The sequence below is a fragment of the Rhyacophila brunnea genome, unplaced genomic scaffold (assembly GCF_057557595.1).
Source record: "Rhyacophila brunnea isolate RB1 unplaced genomic scaffold, BYU_Rbru_1.0 scaffold_6, whole genome shotgun sequence".
In the NCBI taxonomy this organism is placed as follows: Eukaryota; Metazoa; Arthropoda; class Insecta; order Trichoptera; family Rhyacophilidae; genus Rhyacophila; species Rhyacophila brunnea.
The window spans coordinates 32,010,080-32,032,529 of record NW_028233276.1 but is presented as its reverse complement, the minus strand read 5'-3'; the positions used below and the strand labels follow the sequence as shown (position 1 = coordinate 32,032,529).

The window sequence follows — 22,450 nt, the reverse complement described above, 5'->3', positions numbered from 1 at the left end:
CCGTGTACCTACCCATAATCGCTGGTGGTATTATATTCGTATGCTTACGGTTGATTTTGACTAAAGTAAGTAATGCCACTAATAAATATATTTGTTTATTTTGACTAATTTATTAATTCTAAACAATTACATTAACTAATTTATAAATATTACGATTCGCTTGAACGGTTTCTGTTGAAAAGTTTTATATTGAATCAATCAAGCGTGAACATTATTATACAACCGTGAACAAAACGCCTTCCATTGCATAACGATCGCTCTCTGAATAAATTCCCAAGAACTTTACTCGTCGAGATTGTCGCAAAATGACAAAATAAGTCACTTCTGTTTAAATGTCGTCACGTTTTGTCGTTACTCAAAAACCTCACATTGCATCCTGTTGAATTATTATAAAAGTAAAACTTGAATAGACTATTTCCATCAGTATAATAACTCACTAATCAATTCTATCACTCACTAGGTATGTAAGATGCGCAATAACAATATCGTATGTCTTTTATAATCACATAATGTGCAGTATCACTAAAAAATCGAAAGTTCCCTCCAAGACGCGTTGACACGGTCCAAGTACGATCCGAGTACACTTGGATCGAGTGCCATCCAAGTGACAGCTTCATACTAATTATTCCTATACAAGTTAACTTGGATGAGTAGGACGCGGTCCAAGTAGCTTGGATAGGAATAATTAGTATGAAGATGTCTCATACGAGTGCACTTGGATGACACTCGGTCCAAGTGTACTTGGATCGTACCTACTTGGACCATGTCAACGCGGCTTCAAGAATAATTGTATATTATAATATATTATGGAGTATACCTACTGTATTATTTGTGTCGTAAAAATACCGCAATATTCCAAGCGACTAATGCTAAAAAAATACATTACCATCTCGTCACGTGAACGCACGTGCTATAACAATCAAAATATTCAATAATAAAAACTGACAACCTACAAAAATATAGTGTCGATTACCTGTCAATTACAGCCCCATTCCAAACTACTAAAATCAAGGATATTGTGAGAGTACACACAAATCGAACCCTAGGATAGTGAAGTAAAGTAAAGTAAGTTATGAAACAACGTTAGGTTTTATTATTGACCGTGCGTTGATGTCTTTTTCAAACAATAAATATACGTACATTCATTTGATAGGTAGTAAACCCATAACAGTTTTGATACCTTCATACATCTTAAAATAATAATTTGAATATTATATATTTTCGATCTGTACGATTATATAATATACATACGTAGTTAGTTACTCCTAGTTAATATACACAATATTATTAATTTTTAACCATGTTTAAAAATAATAAATACAGTACCTAATGGTGTGTTGTATTATTTCATAGTTATGTTTTTTAAACATGTGGAATACAATACTTATATTTGATGTGGTGTCATGCTAACTGAATATTCCATTTTGAAAAATTGTCATCAAGAAATCTAATTAAGTACTAACACATCAGAAACACTCATTAGAAAAAAAATATTGGTACCAATAACTAACGCGACACGAACCTAAATCCATCGGATTCTAACCTGCGTAATATTAATTTGCAATGTATCAATATTTTTCTAACGGGTGTATTGTTGAGATATTCGCAATTGTGTTATATTCAGTAACGAATCTTGTGTAGTGTTCATTGAATAAAAAATAGTTAAAAAAACTATTTATCAAACTTATTAACTATTTTGGATTAATATCTGTGTTTTTTTTCAAATAATTATTATGCATTATTAAATTTATTAGTCTAAACTCTAAAGTATTCTTTTAAATATTTACCAGGTTAAAATGCATAGGTACTTAAATATGCCAATTGTGGAACATAATAATATGGGTGTAGCATTCTTCTTCTTCGATGGCGCTACAGCTCAAGTCGAGCCCTGGCCTCCTTCACCGCCGTCTTCCAGCCGGAACGGTCCTCCGCACGTCTTTTCCAGTTCCTGATTTTTAGCAGCTGGTTGGCATCTTTTACAGTGTTCGTGTATTCCATGTACCAGTAAAAAATTCCATGTTTAGTTTGCGAGGTCGTCGTGGAGATGTTGCCGGTTTCCGAGGCTTTGGTTGAGGATTCGTAACAGTTGGGTTTTTATAAGGTGGGGTTATTAACTCGACGCTCAACCCCCTTTTCGGAGGGTCATTTCTTTTTTCTCCGTTAGTCCTGACCACACCTTCCACCAGGGTGGACTACCTGATCTTAGGTGTAGTTGCTCAGGCTTCCAGGGTTCACCACGTGGAGGTAGGAGTTGAGTAGGAGAGGCTATGCGACACTATCAGGATACAGTGGCGTGCGGTACGCATGCACTATCCCGTTAGATACCCCGTATGGGTGAAGCATTAAAACTAAATAATAGATATTTTTAAAAAAATATGATCTAAAATAACAACTAACTTTAATATACAATTACTTTTTATCACAAACAAAAATGTCACGTATCTAAATACGACACTATTTATTTGTTCTTTATAATGCTGTTTATTACATGGAGCCTGGACGACATAAAATAACGTATTATGCCTTGAGTAATTTGACTAAGTTACCAAAATTACACACTCGTAAAACATAAACGTTCTAGACTCAAACCAGCGTATTTCACCACTCGTAACAGACACGTCGATATTTTGTTCGTAGTTTCCTACCCAGTCAGTTTACGTGAAGTTTTTAAATTGGTTGCGTGCATATTTAAAATGAGAGTTTATCGAGTTCGTCGGTTCACTTCCTCAATATAATATAATTACGTACGTATTTTTTTCGACATTATAAAAAAATATTTACTGACTTCATAATCTTTATCTACTTTATATTTACGCATACACATAAAATCGCCAGAGAAACGAACTTTGATATTTTTTAATTACCTACCTACCTAAATTAAAATTATTTTACAACGTTTTTATTAGGTCGCATTCTTATTTTTCTGGTGGTTGTTTATCCAGTACAAATCTTGCAATCGATTTTTAACTAACTTCCCGACCAGCTAGACATTTTAAACTTTTAGAATATATCAGAACACGATGCCAGTGCATTTTTTAAATACTTTTAGCCATCTTTAAGCAGAATTGAAATCATTTTCAGTTAAGTCTGTTTTGTATGGAAAGTTATTTTGGAAGAAATCCGTAATCCAATCCACTATTATTGGTTGCTAAGGGGGTGGTCCTAGCAACTAAATTATTAATATATACGTGCGTTACTATGGAAATCAAAATGAAATGTCATAATGACATTTCAGTATTCTATATTTGTTTGTTTTTTATTTACTTCATATCAAGTACAAGTTTGAGCATATTGAGCATAATAATTCAACAGAAAATTTAAAAACGTTGCATATAAAAAGTTCTTTTTATCTTGTTATTATGTTGTTGATATTGTATTTCGTAACTCAAATATTATTAGCAAAAAAGTACTCATTACATTATATTATAACTATTAAAACACGGATTGATCGATAATAAAATACTGTTGTAATTGGGTTACGTCAGTTTTTTTTTACCAGACGCATCTAAACAACTAAAGCAATACATCATTTGAAAACATCTCATGCATATAGGAACTAGACTACTAAAAGAAATACAACACCGGACGTGACTTGAACCTATAACCGCTGGATTCGCGCCAGCGTGCTTTGAATAAAAGAAATAGTTTCTTAAACTAAAGCAATGATTTTAAAAATATTCCAATGTCCCAATAAAATAATATAGATATCTCACTCTTACTCGTACTTACGTACTTTTATCTGCGTACCTTTCGATTGGTTTTTTTTTTGTAGATTTTTCCGCGTTATGCCCAATATTCACCTTTTTCTGCCGTGTTCAACTACTCACTCAATAGAATATATTATATTTACATAATTGTATAGCCTGTTTTATTAAAAATAACATTTTTTATACATCTTATACCTAAATAATATATAAATATTTATTTTAAGCCTTAGATAAAAGCTTTGTTATAATTAATTCTTTTGTGGCAAAGAACGGAGAAAAACTGCTGATACTTAATAGCCATTTAAAATATTTTTATATGTTTTACTACGTATTAAACTTTCAAATGGCTGTTCAGTATATAGGTATAGTCATAACTATTTTTCTTTTTAAAATCAAATTAATAATTTTTATTTAATTAACGTTGACAGAAAACTTATCATGACATACTACCTTGGTATAATACCGATGAAACTAATAATTGATATTATATTTACATTCTATTATCATATCTCTTTTATACAGCCTTCATTTGTTATTGCAACATAAAAATTACATTATATTTAAAAACATATTTTTTTCTCATTGAATTTTGAATAAGAATAATTATGAATGAACTCAATATGAATTGCCATGACCTTCGGTTCAAAGATTGACATAGTGAATAGCGCATAGATATCGTCTTATTGACTGACGTTATTTGGCGGTTGTTTACTTAACCTGGTTTTTTCACTTTAATTGCTAAGCGTTACCTCATAAATATGTTGTATACAAATGTGAAAGATTAGTGGACAGAATTTTATTTCAAATTTACAATACCTTGCTTGCTACAATGCTTGAACTGAATTATTTTTGACTTACCTATAGATTTAGATTTTTTTTTCTATCAATAATATCATTAAAACTGTCATTTATCTCAAACTCAAATTATGTCAGCGAAAACGCACTTTATAATATAGTATATTATTACTAATTAGAATCTAGTAAAGTATCCATTGCAGCTGAGTTACAACATCAAAATCTATCTTAAAAATAATAATATGTAAAAATTACTAGCTAAATTTGTAGTAAACAGATAGGATGCTAATGGTTTAATTGGTAACTTACACTAGCTTACATTGTTTGAAATATTTTTTTAGTGAGTATTTGATGTGTTTTCAATATATATCAATATAAATTATGTTACATTCTTAAATCTTGTAAATTATTCGTTGTATAAAAAAAATAGTTTATAAAACAATATTATTATAAATTTCAAAAGCCCCAATAAATACTGTCTTATTTCAGAAATATTTAAGTATTTCCATTTTCTAATGTTTTAAATAAAAATGAGATATTTACCTGGTTAAAAATAAATTACGTTTTTCCATAAAAATTCAGAATTTTATCATGTTCTTTCAGAGAATAATTGAAAGAAACCTTATAAACTTCAAATAGCTCTCCTACAAAATGGCATTATTCGACTTTTTACAATATTTTACTGGGTGCACAATATTTTCAAAATTCATTTCGACGTATTCTTTATTACCATTTTATGGAAGATGCGAAGACCGGAGTGGTAAATATATATAGTGCTCTACTTTTTTACACTTATTGTAAAAAATACGTATATTTTTCGTTCGTAAAAAGATTTTGGATCTTTCTGATGAAATGATTGCTTCATAAGGTGCCACTATAGGTTCTTCCGTTATATGCGGTACTTCCTTTTCCTTATCCAGGTATCTATCATCATTTACAATTATACGTGTACTTTTACCGCCTCCAGAATATCTTCCCACGCCTGTCTATCCTGAGCTGTCATTTTTCAAGTTTGAAGGACCACTGTAGTATCATTTCTACATAGTCAAGCCATCGCAACGGTACTCTCTCCGGGTTTTTTAGTATTTTTGTTTGCCGTGTTTCATCCATCTTTGCAAAATGACTCGCCCATTATAAGTTTCTCACTTTAACAAATTGCGTTATTATTGGCTTCGTAAACATGCGATAAGAGCTGTTAATAACTATTTTTAAAAACAGTATTGAATAGTGGAAGTATGTCAGTACTAGTATAAAATAACGTATATTATGTAAAAGTAAAAATACAGTTTTTTAATATAACTAGCATTGTATAATAAAATTGAAGCAAAAAAAACAATTTAATTTAATTACATATAAAGAGTTTTTTTTTAATATGTACTTACTACCGGTATACTTGAACCAAGTATTGCATACACGGAACGAATTTCATAATGACTTCACTAAACATGACTCCGGATACCGATGCATCTTACTCAACAGATTCTCTTTAAAATGCTTTATAATAGCACGAAGGTAATCCCCAAAAGAGCGAGTTCAGAGTATATTAAAACATAACCCGTTCCACGAGGAGGCTCCACTTCCGTTACGTAACAATTAACGGCCGTTGGAATACCAAAACGGCCACCGTTATCGTTACAACGTATTATGCCGTAGTCATATTGAAATTGAAAGTGAGAGAGAGTATTGACTTGTATTAAAAATTATGGAGCGAACAAGTTCAAGCGATGCCCAGTCGAGTTTTCAAGTGAAACTTTAATCATTACGTTTCCTATATTGGCTGGCTTTATAAGTCCCGTACTATTAGTGAATTGTAGATTCAGAAGCTATGGAAAGAATATTAATTAAGTTATAAAATGGTAACACTTTCGTTTAAATTTCGAATGATTATTTAATTAGAATATTATCACGAACCAATTAACGTGAATTGAATAATAAATACTATGCAGTAAAAAAATACTCAATGTAAGTACACAATCAATTTAAAGCAAGCTATAAATTTGATTAAAATATTTTTTTATTCAATGATTTTTACAAGCTTCCGTAATGGAGCACTCTTTATTAAACATTTAATCTTTATTGGGATCAATATTTTTTCAGGACATTTCCTAATAGGTATATTTCTAACGTGTTTTCGAATAATGTATTATAAATTTGATATAACACATTACTAAAAGTAGGTAATACAATTCAACAAAATAGGTATTGTGAAGCTGTCAAGATGTCTTCTACATAATGATAATAAAACGTGATAAAGTTTTTGCCCGATTGTGTTGATGAAAAAAAAATACCGACACCATTTTTCTTACAATTGACATCAACGGAAAAAGATCAATTCATTTTTTCTCTTACAAATAATTCGTTTACCAGCTAGAAAATTCAATATAGTAGAGTCGGCGTAAAAATAAAATATTGTTATATTATATACAATTTTACGGTCTCCAAAAATATAATAAGAAATTGGCATGGGTTATCTGCACAATTCCAATTTTAAAAACATTATTTTGAAGTCAATGATAGAACCAACCTGTCATTAATACGTCAACCTGTAATACGCGCTTATAAAAAACAGTACCTATATAAATTAATGGGAATCGTATTGCAAAACATGAAAAAGATTTATTGGAACGTTTTAAAAAACATTCTATTCTGCCCATTTGATGACTTCATTAATTATGTATTGCGAAAATAATATTTATACGTACGCATAACATTTTTGTGACACCTTGGAAGTACTTTAAAAAAATAATGACGGCATTTATTAGGTACTTACCTACCAACGTTATATGGGAACTTTAGGCAATCAATAAGTTATGTTATATTACATGAGGCATGTTTCTAAATTATAAATGTCAGCCTACAATTTAGATATTTTTCGTATATTCTTGGATGGGTTTTCCGCTTAGTATTTACAATGTTGGAATTATTTCATTCTGTACAGAATAAGGACATTTACATTTTATGATCCGCATTATTGTCAATAACACTGTACAACTATTCAAATTGAACATTTATAAGTAGGAAATGACATAATAATATAAGATAATAATATGCACACATAATACTGATAATTATTGTATTCAGTTCGTCGTAACTGTGTGGTATCGCGCACTAAAGGACTCTGCGTTACAATCTCATATGGAGAAATTTTTTATGCAGCTTTTTTTCAATTCAACGTTTTGTATTTTGAATCCAAAAATAGTGATTGTCAATAATAATTGTATGTCTTTTTTCGTCGTATTACTCCTGAATGAAGACACATAATGTTGTGTTTTACTATGGTACCTATATATGATATTCCATAATAACGTAAATTTCGTAGTTTTCTCATACATAATATGCACAGTTATGAAGTAGGTAGTAATTAGTCAAAATATTGTCTACTTACTACTTACTTCCACGGCGCTACATCCCGGGGTGGGATTTGGCCTCCTCCACAACCGCTCTCCACTCACTCCGGTCTCTCGCCACACTTCTCCAGTTACCGGGTCTTCCTATATGAAGCCAGTCCACTTCTACGGCGTCAGCCCATCTCCTTCTTGAACGACCTCTGGGTTTCTTCCGTTGGGGTAGCCACTTTGTCATGATCCTTGGTGCTTTAACTTCAGGCATTCTCTCCACATGTCCCGCCCATCATAGTCTTTGGGACTTACAGTATCTTATGATTGTTTGTTGTTCAATCAGCTCTTCCAACTCGTGGTTCATTTTTATTCTGTAGTTCCCATTTTCCAACGTGGGTCCAAAGATTTTGCGGAGTATTTTGCGCTCGAAGACAGCTAATTTGTTTTCCTCGTTTTGAGTTAAGCACCAAGTCTCACAGCCATAAGTGACCACTGGCCTTATAATTGTTTTATAAATTAGAAGTTTACTTCTTCGGCCTAGAATTTTCGACCCCACCAGTCGCTTGCAGGCATGCCAGCATTTATTCCCGGGGATAAGGCGGATTTTTATCTCTTCTGCTGTCTTATTTTGGGTATTTAGGCTGGATCCGAGATACGTGAACTTGTCCACCCCTTCATATGCATGCTGTCCTATGTCTTTATTCTGCAGCGGTACCTGATCGCGTGTGCTGACCATATACTTAGTTTTTGACTAGTTTATATGCAGCCCAGCGTTTTCTGCTTTTATTTTCATAGTGCCACCATGGTCGATCATCCTCTGTTTGGATCTGCTTGTAATTACTATGTCGTCTGCATAAGCGCACATCTGCGTTGTATTGTTATCTACCCATCCTCTTATGTTGGTTTCACGAGCTATGGATGCCACCACAAGGTTAAATACCATAGTGGATAGCGCATCCCCTTGTCTCACACCTGATTCGATTTTGAAGCTTTCAGTTTGCTCATTTTACACACTGACAACTGCTTGAGTATCCGTCAGTGTGGTCTTTAGTAGCCTTACTAGTTTTAAGGGAATTCCCAGTATTTTTAGGCTTTGCAGCATTTTATCCCTATTCACGCTGTCGAAAGCTTGTTTAAAATCAAAGAAAAGTCTCAGTAACAGTTATCCATGACTGAGGTTGCCACGCACTCAAGTATGCTCCGACTAATTATACATTCTTCATGCTCCCAGTACGATGCTACATTTTTCTAAATTCAATAAAAATTATTTTTATGGCGACCAGGATATTTTCTACGGTGTACACCATGTCTATACCTGTATTGTGCCGATTATGACAAGCAATCTCAATCGATATGTATATTAAATACCTGCTTGTACCAATATTACAACGATACATTATTATGTATAATATCACCTCTTATATTAAGTAATATATTTCATTTAAATATGTGTCTCTATTTATTATTTATTTTAAAGAGATTGTCAAGAAATAACTGGTGTTTATTTTATTTATTAATAAGTAATTAATAGCATCCGATTTCTTCAAGGAACTATTTATATTACGTATTAGTAAGTATATAACTTTAATACTTTATGGTTTTAAATACATTTAATAATGTTGTATTATAGTATATGCATTCCATTGTAAAAGAAGTACGCAATAATATTTATTTAATTTCAGTAGATATGTACAATATGAAATATCTAAACGGATGTATGAAACATGACATAGTATGACTGTGCGGATGTATCTCAAAACACTTGATTGTTTTATAATGTACCCACAGCAAAATAATTATTGTTTAATATATTTTTTAAATGTAAATATACCGAGGTAATAATAATCGACATAAGGATATAAGTACGCAAAATTTAAGTGGAAATATTAGTAAAAAGCAAAATAACACAGGGTTTCAAGATACTTTTTGTGAGAACATAATATTTCTGTAAATAGAAGCTAAACAAGCTCTAGATTAGTTGGTTACATGTAAAATGTACGTAAAACATTTCACTATACCACAGTTCGCCGTGAGGTTTCTTATCGGAAAGAGATGGCCGTATACTATACGATTATCACTCATATCTATAGCACTGAGATGAAAAAAATACGTGTTGTATATCTAATTTAATTACATACCTATTTTCCACTGTCTTTCCCTTATATTTAGGTAGTTTTTATTACGTATTTTGTAAGGTGTTTTATGTACAAGTCGGTTTACAGGAAGCCAGGTGGGAACCGCTCCAACTTTCATGGCCGATTTTGGCACAATTCATGGATTCAAGAATCAAAACCTAACATAACCTAACAGATAATCCAGTATATCGGCTATTTACAAAATTTGTTTGCTGCTGGCTTCCTGTAAGCTGACAAGAATCGTGTTTTATTTAGACATGAATTTTATCTCAGTACTATACGACCCAAAGAGGTTGGATGGTCTTTAATATACGACCATATATTTTCGATACAACATTTTTCATGGTGAAGTTTGATACGGCGAACTGCATACGTACTTATAAATTTCCGGACACGAGATTGGTTACCTAGCAAATGTATAGATTTTTTTTAAAACCATGTCAAACGAAATATAAAAAGACTGCGTTAAAATATTGTATAAATAAACATGGCTATTGTTTTTCATACCTACTTACTCTATCGTAACTATTTATATAGCTATGTTTTTTTAGACATTACTTACATCGCTGAAATATTATTGATTGAAAATATGACTGTAATATTTTCTCCTTTATAAAAATGATAATGCCAAAGTAACAACACGGATTCCTGTGACAATTTTTTTTTCGTTCATTTACTCTTCATTCAAAGGCTTTACGTGGTAAAATTAAAATTACCATATCACTAAATAGTTGCTTAAGCACTCGACGATATAAATAATAACGTTTAGTTTAGATTTAGTACCTACACCAAACATGATTATTTGAAACATCATAATATTAAGATTGGATAAATTCTTACATTTTGTTTATTTACGTCGACGGTGTATTATGAATCATTTCGCAACTACGAGAATATATTATTATAATATCGGACAGTTAAACGATTATGGATATTATTTCAACATGTAGTTGCATATGTATATGTTTAAGTACTTAATTATATAACTTACGGGAAATACTTCACAAAATGCAAAGAAGAGTATATTGCAAATTGCAGTGTTTCTTGCCAATAATGTATGTATTGAGGTCAAGTGAATGCATTAACATGAATTGAAATAAAATATATAAGTGAGATGTATTTTATTCAAATTAAACATAGATAGCAACAATGATTTTTTTATTAATAACCCATTGAGGACAGATTAAAAAGAAATGAAAAATGGACGAACATCCGGGTATAATTTTGTTGTAAATTCCACACGAGTTTACTAAAACTGCTACAACTTTTTTTATTAAATATGTTTTTTTTTTATTTATATATATATATTATTATACTATCCGTGGCTTTATCCAACTGACTTTCTCTTAGGTATGCTAACATACTGTAGTTTAAGTGCTAGAAGATATCAATATTTGGCCACGTATTTTTTTCGACTAATACGTGGTGTGAATGAGAACTCTGCCATTCTTGGTAATATTGACTTGTGTGTCCCTGATAACTATCTTAGAAATCGGGAGCATCAGTTGTTTGTTCTCCCGAGGAGCAGAACTAACCTGCCATTGGTGATGCCAATTGGTAGAGCAATAACTCTGTTCAACCAAATTGCTTCGGATGTTGATATATTCCATCTACGTGAGAATGAGTATAGGTGGACGTTATTTTATAAATTCTTAAAATAGGGTCTGCTTAACTCATCCGGTGTACTTCCTTGTACCTATATACTTCATATTTTTTGTATTTACACATTTATACTATAGAATAACTTAATATTGCATAATTACAATATTACATAATATTTTTTTAATAATATTTATTTGTTTCTAAATGTCATGTTGTGAACGTCTTAAACTTATAATTTGTAATGTCCACAATATGTAAAATAAATTAAAATTGAATTGAAAAATAATTGTTTTTTTTAATATCTTAGTAAAAGATATAAGTATATAGATTTTTAACAACAAGCGGCGCAAATTGTCCAAGAATCATTTGGTTTACAGCTAATATATTCAGGAAATACTTCAACCGTCATACACTATGTCCACACTTATGCGGTTCCATTTTAAACGTCGCTTTCAATGCCTAATTGGACTTTTGAAGACCTAGTACTTTAATGCATGCCTTCAACTGCCTACACATATGCGTCAAATACTTTTCAATCTATTACCATTGTGGACGTGAATTTGTAATGCGTGTAATTTTATTGATGCCAACTATGTTAGCGGATATTTGATAATAAAAGTGAGAAAAGAACGCGAAAAGTACCGGCAATTAATCTAGTTTAAAGATTATTTTAACAAAATGTTATTGTTAAGAACTATACAAAAATCTAAAATAAATTGCTACATTCATTTGAAAATGGTGGAGCTGAAGATCAGTGACGTTCAGTCAATTATATTGATAATGACGGATAACTATATTTGTTGTAGGTACTGTAATACATGCAATGGTGGTTTATTGTACATACAAAAAACATATCAAGGGTTCCTCCAAACCTGTCAGCGCCAAACCATTACTGTTTTAGAATAGATTTCGTGGAAATGCTCTAATTCTCAGTAGATGGTGTGGTGTGTATGTCACTTTATAAAAAATAATGTATTTGTCTGTTTAAGATTGCCGAAAATAAATAGTAAAATATTTAAGTTTAACAAATGGGTAAGTTCCAAATTTTCAGACAATTCGATGCAACAAATTAAAGAGGACAGCATTCTAAGTGTGTGTAAGTGCGGCGCGCTAGCTAGGGACGTCACTGCGCTAGACGCGTGCGTCTAGCGAACAGTAAACGCACAAGTGTAGATATGGTTTTTTTTTAGAATCATTAATAACCATGTCCTTGCTTTTTCGTACAAGGTGGTTGTTAGTAATTTCACATTATCACAAACACCCAGGCTTTGAGAAAAACACATAAATATTGTGTCCTCACCGAGAATCTAACCCAGAACTCTCGGGCGGAAGGCCAGTGCCTTACCCACTGCACCACGAGAGCCGCCAGTGTAGATATGGTTATAAACATAGTGGTATTCGAATACACAAACCTTTTTTATAATAATGAAAAAAACTGTTTTTCAGACGATGGCGTCCTTGATAAGATGGTGGGCAATCGCGGTAATTATGGCGGCTTTGGCTTCAGCGCAACAGCATTCACAAAAACGAGCAATCGAAGGACCACAAATTAAGGTTTAAATTTTATATTATTACATACAATACTTTCTAGATATGTAGTTGTTTAGAATAAAATCTTATTCTAAAGATGTGGAGCCTAAATGTATAAAATTAAATTTAAAAAAAGAACGTCTAGTTCACTGAAATTGACAGCTGACTACTTTTTAATTACCACATTTAAATAGCACGCTAATTATATCAAATTGCCACCTAATCGTTACGCGTTGGGTGCGTCTTTAGCGTCCAATGTATTAACTTAGACAATTGACTTCGCACTACCTACAGGTTAATTTGCAGATCCTAAAAAGATCATATGTGCCTCTACAAAGTACCTAGACGTTTTTATTAACATTTTTTTGGTAAAATCATTTATAACTGTACCTACTCGAGTAATTAAAGAAATAACGAGTAATGCACTATTATTTATAGTCCAAATTCTTTCATTTTATACTACATTGAATTCGTGTCCAAATTGTCACGGTTACATATAAATTGTGCGTAAAACATTTCACCGTGGCACAGTTCGCCATGAGCTTTCTTATCGGAAAAAGATGACCGTTTCTATACAGTCTCCAATTTGAGTAGATTCAATATGAACATTAATTCAATTTGCATAAGTAGCTGATTTTGGCAAAATTCATGAATTCGAGAATGAAAACCTAACCTGACCTAACAAATAATCCAGTATATCGGATATTTTCAAAATTTGTTTGCTGCTGGCTTCCTGTAAAGTGTAAACCGACAATAACCGTGTTTTATTTCGACATGAATTTTATGTCAGTACTATACGACCCAAATAGGTTGGACGGTCTTTAATATACGGCCATATATCTCCGATAAACATTTCATGGCGAAGTGTGATACGCCGAACTGCATACTTACAAGTTTCTGGACACGTATTTTCACAACTTTCAAGAAAAATGAATAAATACACACATAGGCACAGTTTACCTGGAAAACTGCGAAAAATATAGCTATAAATCGCAGTTCTCATTTCCCAATGAATACGAGAAAAATAAATATTCATCAAAATTACCACCCACCGCCTTGCGCTACAAAGAATTTTTCTTAACATACATAATATATTATATTTTCAGGTTCAGTTTGCTGACTCCACGACCGAGAAAGACAGGGTGGTGCGACAATCAAATTTAATAAAGGCTAAAGCTAAGCCAATGGGATTTTTTGGTACTATTGGTTTTGTAGGAAGACTGATATTTGACGTAAGTAATTCATCATGCTTAACTATTTTTAATGTAAGTATATATATGTAAATAACGGTTTTAGTTTGTATAATTTTCTTCGCAAAATAAAGCATAATTAATTTGACAATAATTTATTTTTTGCGATCTATTAGAATTACATTTTTTTCTAGTTGAAATTTGAGACTGTTTAATTAATTTAATATAGGGTAAATATGACAGAGAGTATAATTATTATTATATTGTATCCTGTGTGATAATAAAGAATATCATTTTTTTGTAAGCATGGATACCAAAAATTAAAAAAAAAACGGTTCTAGGACGATTAGGCGCCGGGACAACTGGGCGCTACGCAAAATAAATAGACGTTCGTGAATTATAGGTAGAGTATACGTTTTGTAGCTTTGCACTTTTTGCACTCTTTACTAATACTGATACGCCTCTTTACCTGATTACATCGCATAAAATTAGAACAAATGATATTGACTTGTATTAATAAAATGTAATAATAAATAAATAAATAAATAGAGAGATAATATTATATTATGTAAAAAGAATATTTTTGAATATACCTATTACATCTTTTTCATCCTAGAGCCAGAGTACAAAGTTCTGAAGCATAATACTCTAATACGTGATGAGAATTTAAATATTATGCCCACGTAAATAATGATTTAATTATGCATAATATGTTTAAACTCCAACGCGAATAGAGTTCTTTTATTTTTATATATAGCGTAATAATTCTCAATCCGCAATAAAAAATAATATGTTAAGACCCAAATCAATTAAAACTACTAAGTAGTCGATAGAAACTTATTAAACTTCCTCGTCTACTCTCCGTATCAATTCTATATCAGTCTATTTATACAGTGCGGCGCCCACTTGTCCTGGCGTCGAGTTTTCCCAATGCCAAAAAAACTGATCCAAACTACTAAGACTATCTTTGTTTTTAATATGAAAATGTATAAAATCAAAATGTATATTTTACCATGTGAAAATGAGAATATCTTCCTTTGAAAAATAACAATCTGAATTAACTAAGTAATTATACAAAATATTTTACAATAAATAATTATCCGTTATGTTTTGGTATTTAAGTATTAAATTAATTTTCTTCATATTTTCAGCAATTTAATGAAACAAAAAGTGCCATAAGTCAAATATCAACATTATTTAATGGTCAGTTCACCGATGGACCACAGGTACTATGGATTTTATTAATATATTTACGTATATACTCTGATTATTTATAAATTCATCGAATTAAAGCATGAATGCTTGTTTCGTTTATTTTACATTTTGTACAAGTATGCAACGTGGAGGGGGTTAAGCAATGCGTTGCTTAAGGGCGGCAAATTAAAGAATGAATACTATCAACAGGTATTGTTGTTTAATTTGTAACGCGTCAGTGTCCTCATCTAAATATAATGCGTTTGTTTAAGTTAAACACTAACAATGGTAGATTACAGGCGCATACACAGCAAAACGGTTTGGGGGTCCATTTAAAAAAATGTCCACTAGTGGTTATCAAATGCACGTGGACGCTAAAAGTCGCAATAACTCATAGTTATAGCTGGATGCTATGCCATCAGCATAATACTCAAAGTGCAGAGTGTCTGAGTATTGTGTATGTATCCGGAAAATTACTGAGAGTCCGCGGTGTAAAAAATTTTAACCTCGGTGCTTAAAAAAAATAATTATAAAATATGATTTTTCGAAATGGACTCCCCCCATACCATTTTTATATGCGCGCGCCTGTATGATTATGATATAACTACCTATCTGACGATGCAAAATGATACGAATGATGGTTAACTATGTATTTCCATCATAATTCAACAAACAAAATAATAAAGATGTACAATTTCAGGCATCAACAACTCCGGCACCTATAACCGACAATTCAACGACGACAACAGAGGCGCCTCCCAGAATATCGCGAAGTGAATTTTTGCAACTTCTTTCAAGAAATCTAAAGGGTCTACGGCGACTCTACAATCTGGAATTAAGAGAGGCTATGAAAGTTTGTATTGATTACTTACAAGTTATTATACGTATTTATTCATTTAAATATTGATTTTACTATTACTATACTATCGTCATCTCGGTTCCACTCGGAAATATGTGTAGAACTAATATAAAGTAGAACTAGTATAAACACTGCCTAATAAATTGATTGGGAGTTCCATAATTTAATTTAAAAAAGTGACAATTAATTTGACATATTTGGAAAAATGATACCGAAACAATAATTAAAAGTGAACAATCTAATTATGATCGGTGTAAATAATGTTAAACTTTCTATAAGAATAACGAAAAACTATAGTGTTTTTTTAATACTATTTTTTTTTATAATTGGTAATCCTGGTCTATCATCGTAATTATCAATGATCTAGATCAGTTTCGGTGATTAAAAGTATTAAGACAATATTCTATAAGACTAATCGCCCTTATCCAATGAAATTTCAGAGGTGTTATATAAGTAATCAAGTGTTAAATAGTCATACTAGGAGTGGTGTAGGTCATGGCTAGGGAGGGCTGACAGGGCTCTAGTCTGGGGGCCCGGGCTGTGGGGGCCCCGGCATGTCGGGTTGACCAGATAAGTGAGATAAACACACGTTATAAATTAGCTTTAATAGTAAAAAAAGTCGCCTGCGGCGCTATTATACTGCATGGCCATGAACATTTTCAATTACTTATATAATTGTGCAATATATGTTTTGATTATTATGTGTCAATACTCGACAGCTCGATTATTAAAGTAGATGTATTAAAAATCGGCAAAAATTCACTGTATAAGTACCCTTAATTTGAACTAAAACACAATTTGAAAAACGTTAATGTAGTGTTTCACACTGCCTTTAATCTTAGCGGTAGGTAGGGGGGCCCCAATAGACAATAGGCCTGCAATAGACAAAAGACCGATAAACGAGAAATTAGGCTGTGAAGAAGAAAAAGAGCCTATAGGACTAATTTACTTTCTCCTCCTTGGGCCCCCCCAATATTAAATCCTGGGTGCGCCACTGCCTCTTATGTAATATATGTTTCACATTTTGAATCTCTTAAATACAGAAAAGTAATGTTTTCATTGTAACTTCTTATAAAAAGAGGGAACTTTATGTACGTTTAAATCCAGAAAAGCAATCGGTGAGCCAAGGCAATTTTATCCTATGGTGTTAGTAGGCAAAGTGTCGAGGGTACCCAGAGAACACGAGATGAATGGGAACTGGCTTATCCTACTGCGTGTAGTATAACAAGCTAAATAGCTCGAGTGTGGAAAAATATGGGATAAAATTAAACACGTGTTGAGGAATATGATATTTTCAATAATTGATAATATGCATTTTAGTTTGTCACGTATATAATAACGTGCTTTCAATCTTTGGGAACAGTCGACGTGATGTTTAGTTTTAACTTTGATTTTATGGTGGACAGAATATAGACTATCCTGCTTCAGAACTTTGGTTCATGACGATAACTTTTACATTTATATTTATTAATCTGTTCTGTGAGGGTACCTATATGTAATTTTTAGCCCTACAATATTCACTTATCTTGAAAAAATAAAATAGTAGGTATGTACATAATAAACGAAAAATCGAAAGTTCAAACAAACTAAGGAGAGGAAGTTATAATAAATAATTACAAGATAACAAGAACTTTTTATATACAACGTTTTTAAATTTTCTGTTGAATCATATAAACTTGACTTGACTAGCTTAAACGATCAAAAAAATTGTACTTGATAGAAATAATACTCAAATGTCATTTGGACAATTCATATTGATTTCCATAGTAACGCACGTATATATTAATAATTTAATTGCTAGGACCCCAGACCCCTAGCAACCAATAATAGTGGATTGGATTACGGATTTCTTCCGCAATAGCTTTTCATACAAAACAGAATTAACTGAAAATGAATTCAATTCTACTTAAAGATGGCTAAAAGTATTAAAAAAATGCATTGGCATCGTGTTCTGATATATGCTAAAAGTTTCAAATGTCTAGCTAGTCGGGAAGTTAGTTAAAAATCGATTGCAAGATTTGTACTGGATAAACAACCACCGGACAAACAAGAATACGAGCTAAGAAAAATGTGGTAAAATACGTGTCCCCACACTAGTTATTTATGTAGTGTATCCATATTTTAAACAATTAATAAGAACTTTTATTCATTTTCAGGATTCAAGAAAAAACGTGCAAGAATATGGGCGCGAATTCAACAGAAAAATATACGAACAGTTTAAGGACTGATAAAAATAAATTAAAAAACATTTTTCAAAAAAATCTAAATTTCTGAACCAAGTAATAAAATTGTATTGGGTTTGGGTTTCGTTAACTTTATTGAAAAAATTGAAGAAACTTTAAACGCTATTTATTTCAATTCTACAGAATTCTCTATTATCTGGATGTATTGGTTCAATGACATAAATGAATGTTCAATCAGTAGGTACCAGCGGCACGCGGTGACTTTTGCGTGTAGGAATGCTGTTGAATAAAAAATACATATAGGCATTCCTACTATTTGTTAATAATTATCTATTAACTTAGGCTTTGTAATTAATTGAATCTTGGATAGTGGTTGATGAACTAGTATGGTTTGTGGTAAGGCCGTGGCACTAAATGGCTAGTTCAATGGTAGTGGTAGATTTATTGCGAATGTGGTAACCGTTCACAGTAAATGAAGATTTTCGATCGCATATTTTTCATACATATTGATATTAACGTATGGATTACCTAACTACATTTTATTTTCAATATGAAACAATTATCATTTTATACAAACAGTTTACTATAATGCATTCTAAGTATAATGTATAAGTAATAATAATTAGTACTATCAAAATTTACAGTTTCATGCCGTAGTACCAAAGTAGTAGCTCTGCGATACCATTAACAAGTAACATTCATAATATTATAACGTGAAACATAACAAGCAACGGTGAAAGTTTCAAGAAATGTATAATATAGTAATTTTAGAAGAACTATAGTTAAGTAAAATTCACCGTAGGTACAGTTGCACAATTAAATTCATAGTATTATTAAAACATATAGTGTATATTACAAATAATTGATTCAAGACGTTCATAATACGACATTAAAATAAAAATAACTGTTTATAATAAAGCAAATTATAATCAAAACTCGAAGAAGGTAGAGAGAGGGAAAGAAACAATAAAAACAAAGACAAACAATAAATTAAAATATTTATAAAAAAATACACAGCACATCAGCAAATCACTGTCTCTGTAGAGTGCATTGACTAGTCCTACAGCCGGCTGATAAGCCTGACACTAGGAAACAGTTTTGATTGATTTATCTAATATCTAAATCAACTATGCACCACACGCCAGTGGTACCTACCTAAGAAGAATTCATTTTCCATGTATAGTAAAAAGAATAAAGTGTCCCTAGTAAGAAGGTATCTATCTAATTTATACATATTTTTTAAATACCTATAGTTATAAAAGATCTGTTTGCTCAATATTTGTACGCCATTCCTTGATGACATTTTTTTTGTGTTTCTAATATTATTATTGTAATAATAGGTAAGTATTTATTATTACTTATTTACAATTTTATACCAACGTAGTTTACCTACATACTTAATAACATGTATTAATTACGATCTGCAATTTGTCAGGTAATGTTTATATTATTGAAGACAAATAATTTCTAAGCGTGTGAGAAAGGAGGGTCGTACTTTTTGAATAATTTATTCCGATTAAAGTATTCATTATTTTATTAATTAAACTAGATAATAATTAGAATAATAATTTATTGGTAGGTATAAAATAATGCCATTTTATTTCACTGATTTAATTAGTTTTTTTTACAACTTAGGTACTGGGTCTATCATTATTAATTGTATATTATGCCCTACTTATGTGTACCCATTCATTTTAATTTTAATTAATAATATTATAGTAATTTATTTGTATACATTAATATATTTTATGACGAGTTTCATGACAATGGTATTTAGTACGTAATAATCTAGGGTCTAGGACGATTCGGCGCCGGGACAACTGGGCGCCACGCAATTGACGTTCGTGAATTATAGGTACTTTTAAAATATATATTTAATATAATTTATACTACAATTATTATATTAATGTATAAATAATACTTGGTGAGAATTTAAACATTCACACGTAAATATGATGTAATTGTGCATAGGTTTAAGTTTCAACGAAAAGAGAGTTCTTTTATTTTTATATAAAGCCTAAGAGCATGATAATTCTCAATCCACAATAAAAAAAAACATTATGTTAAGAGCAAAATTAATTAAAACTACTTACATGTAATGAAGAAAATGATTAAAATTCCTTGTCTACTCTCTGTATCGTAACGAACGTCTATTTATTTCATTCGACGGTGCGGCGCCCAGTTGTCCCATTCCCTAATAATATGCACATAAACTCATGTAGTCAAGTAGTCTGTTGAACATTGTAAAAAAAGTCGTAAAATTTAATAGCATACAGTACTTAATATGAAAACAAATTATGTATTTGTTTATATTTCCATTAAGAGTGCATTATTATAATTTTTTTAATATAAAATGGAACTCTAGAAATCAATCAATATTCGCTATTATTTTAAACATCTAGGGTATGTGCATAAGATCAGCACCTATCTACTGACTCCAAAATTAAGAATGGCTAATAACGTTACCTACAAAACATCATAATAAAGCCAATAATAATAATTATTAGGTATGTGTATTTATTGTATTGTGTATTATTTTGTAGGTATTCATTTTGTTATATTTAAGTTGATTAATTGTGTAATAAAAACGACTGGTATTCTCAGTGGCTATAAAAGTACCAAAATAAAAATATGCTTACCTACTGAAGTTCTATTATTTATAATATTATATCTCCCTTTTCATAATATTATTTACTAAACTTTTACAGTCCAGGGTCCAATGTACTAATTACTAGATAGGTACAGCGATGACGATGACAGCAGCTTTCACAGTAACAAAAATCATACAATATAATATGGTACCACTATCTTAGATTAAGTTGAACGTATTATTGTTTTATTCAGCGCCTTTGCTTAGTACCTACCTACCTTTTTAGTAAAGTTTATGTATTACTGTGATTGGACCTACCAAGTTAATTTTGTAAGAATAACTAATAATAAAAGTTTTGTAATATAGTACTTACATTAATTATTATTATAATTATCTTGAAAAATAATATGTTATGAAGCCTAACTTTTACACAAACGACTACCTATCTATCAATAATATCAGAATTCTCTCCCTTCCTGGGTTCAAAAATAATAAATTGACACCATACACTGAAACTTATCTAAATAACGGTGAAAATGGAACTACGAACTACCATATCGACGCCATTTTTAAAACATCATTCGAATGTCAGATTCTGTCCGGTTGCAAGTCTTGATTGGGTAGTTTTCGATAGTGGCTCCCCCATCCATTCTTTAAATAAGTGTGTAGGTCTGTACGGGTCATAAACTAATACAGTGGCGCACCCAAGGGGGGGCGAGGGGCCCTGGCACCCCCCAAAAATGAAAATTATCAGAATGATTTTAAACATTGAAAATGAAAGCCAATAAACTATACCTTTGGGCTTAGACAAATAAAAACACGGCAAAAAAATGATTTGTAATAATTCTCCAGCACCCTTTTTAGAAAAAATTCTTAGATTTTAATTTCTAACACAAAAATTTCGAAACACTAACGTCAGGTTTTTTTAGAAACCCAATCCCTAATGGCTTAATTACATTGGCAGACGCGCAGACCCAACCCGATCCAACGAACGACGCCGACCGTCGTCGCCAACGTTTTTACACTATTTGCAATTACACCAGTGTTGCCAAGTCAAAATTTGAAATTTCAGTAGAATGTGTAAAAAAAATTCAGTAGATTCGACAAATTATCAGTTCATGGTCGGCTTGTTTTTTTTAGGAAAAATATTTCGCCGCGGGCCGCAGGTTCCCTATTTTTCATGGTCGGCTCGTTTTTTTAGGAGAAAAAATTTCGCCGCGGGCTGCAGATTCCTAAATTTTCAAAGATGGCTAGTTTTTTTCCCGGCTGGTGGGAATTTTGTGAAATGAAGAAATATCAGTAGATTTCAGAAAATATCAGTAGATTC

General features: G+C 31.5%; 1 protein-coding gene across 6 annotated transcripts in view; it reads left to right on the top strand.

The window, feature by feature from the left end:
• Positions 1-21,176, top strand: part of LOC147065566 (uncharacterized) — a 41,762-nt gene extending 20,586 nt beyond the window's left edge. For 2 of the 6 annotated variants that reach the window (XR_015071816.1, XR_015071817.1), the window contains exons 2-7: positions 13,024-13,131; positions 14,214-14,339; positions 15,449-15,523; positions 16,192-16,344; positions 18,507-19,176; positions 20,716-21,176. Coding sequence is in view for 3 of the 6 variants with exons in the window: in XM_085957064.1 (XP_085813190.1) it covers positions 13,027-13,131; positions 14,214-14,339; positions 15,449-15,523; positions 16,192-16,344; positions 18,507-18,578 (531 nt within the window). In the remaining 3 variants the exon portion in view is untranslated. Of the gene's footprint in view, positions 1-13,023; positions 13,132-14,213; positions 14,340-15,448; positions 15,524-16,191; positions 16,345-18,506; positions 19,718-20,715 lie in introns of those variants that run through there. The other 4 variants (XM_085957065.1, XM_085957063.1, XR_015071818.1 and 1 more) reach the window with 3 other exon arrangements.
• The last annotated feature ends 1,274 nt before the right edge of the window (positions 21,177-22,450 follow it).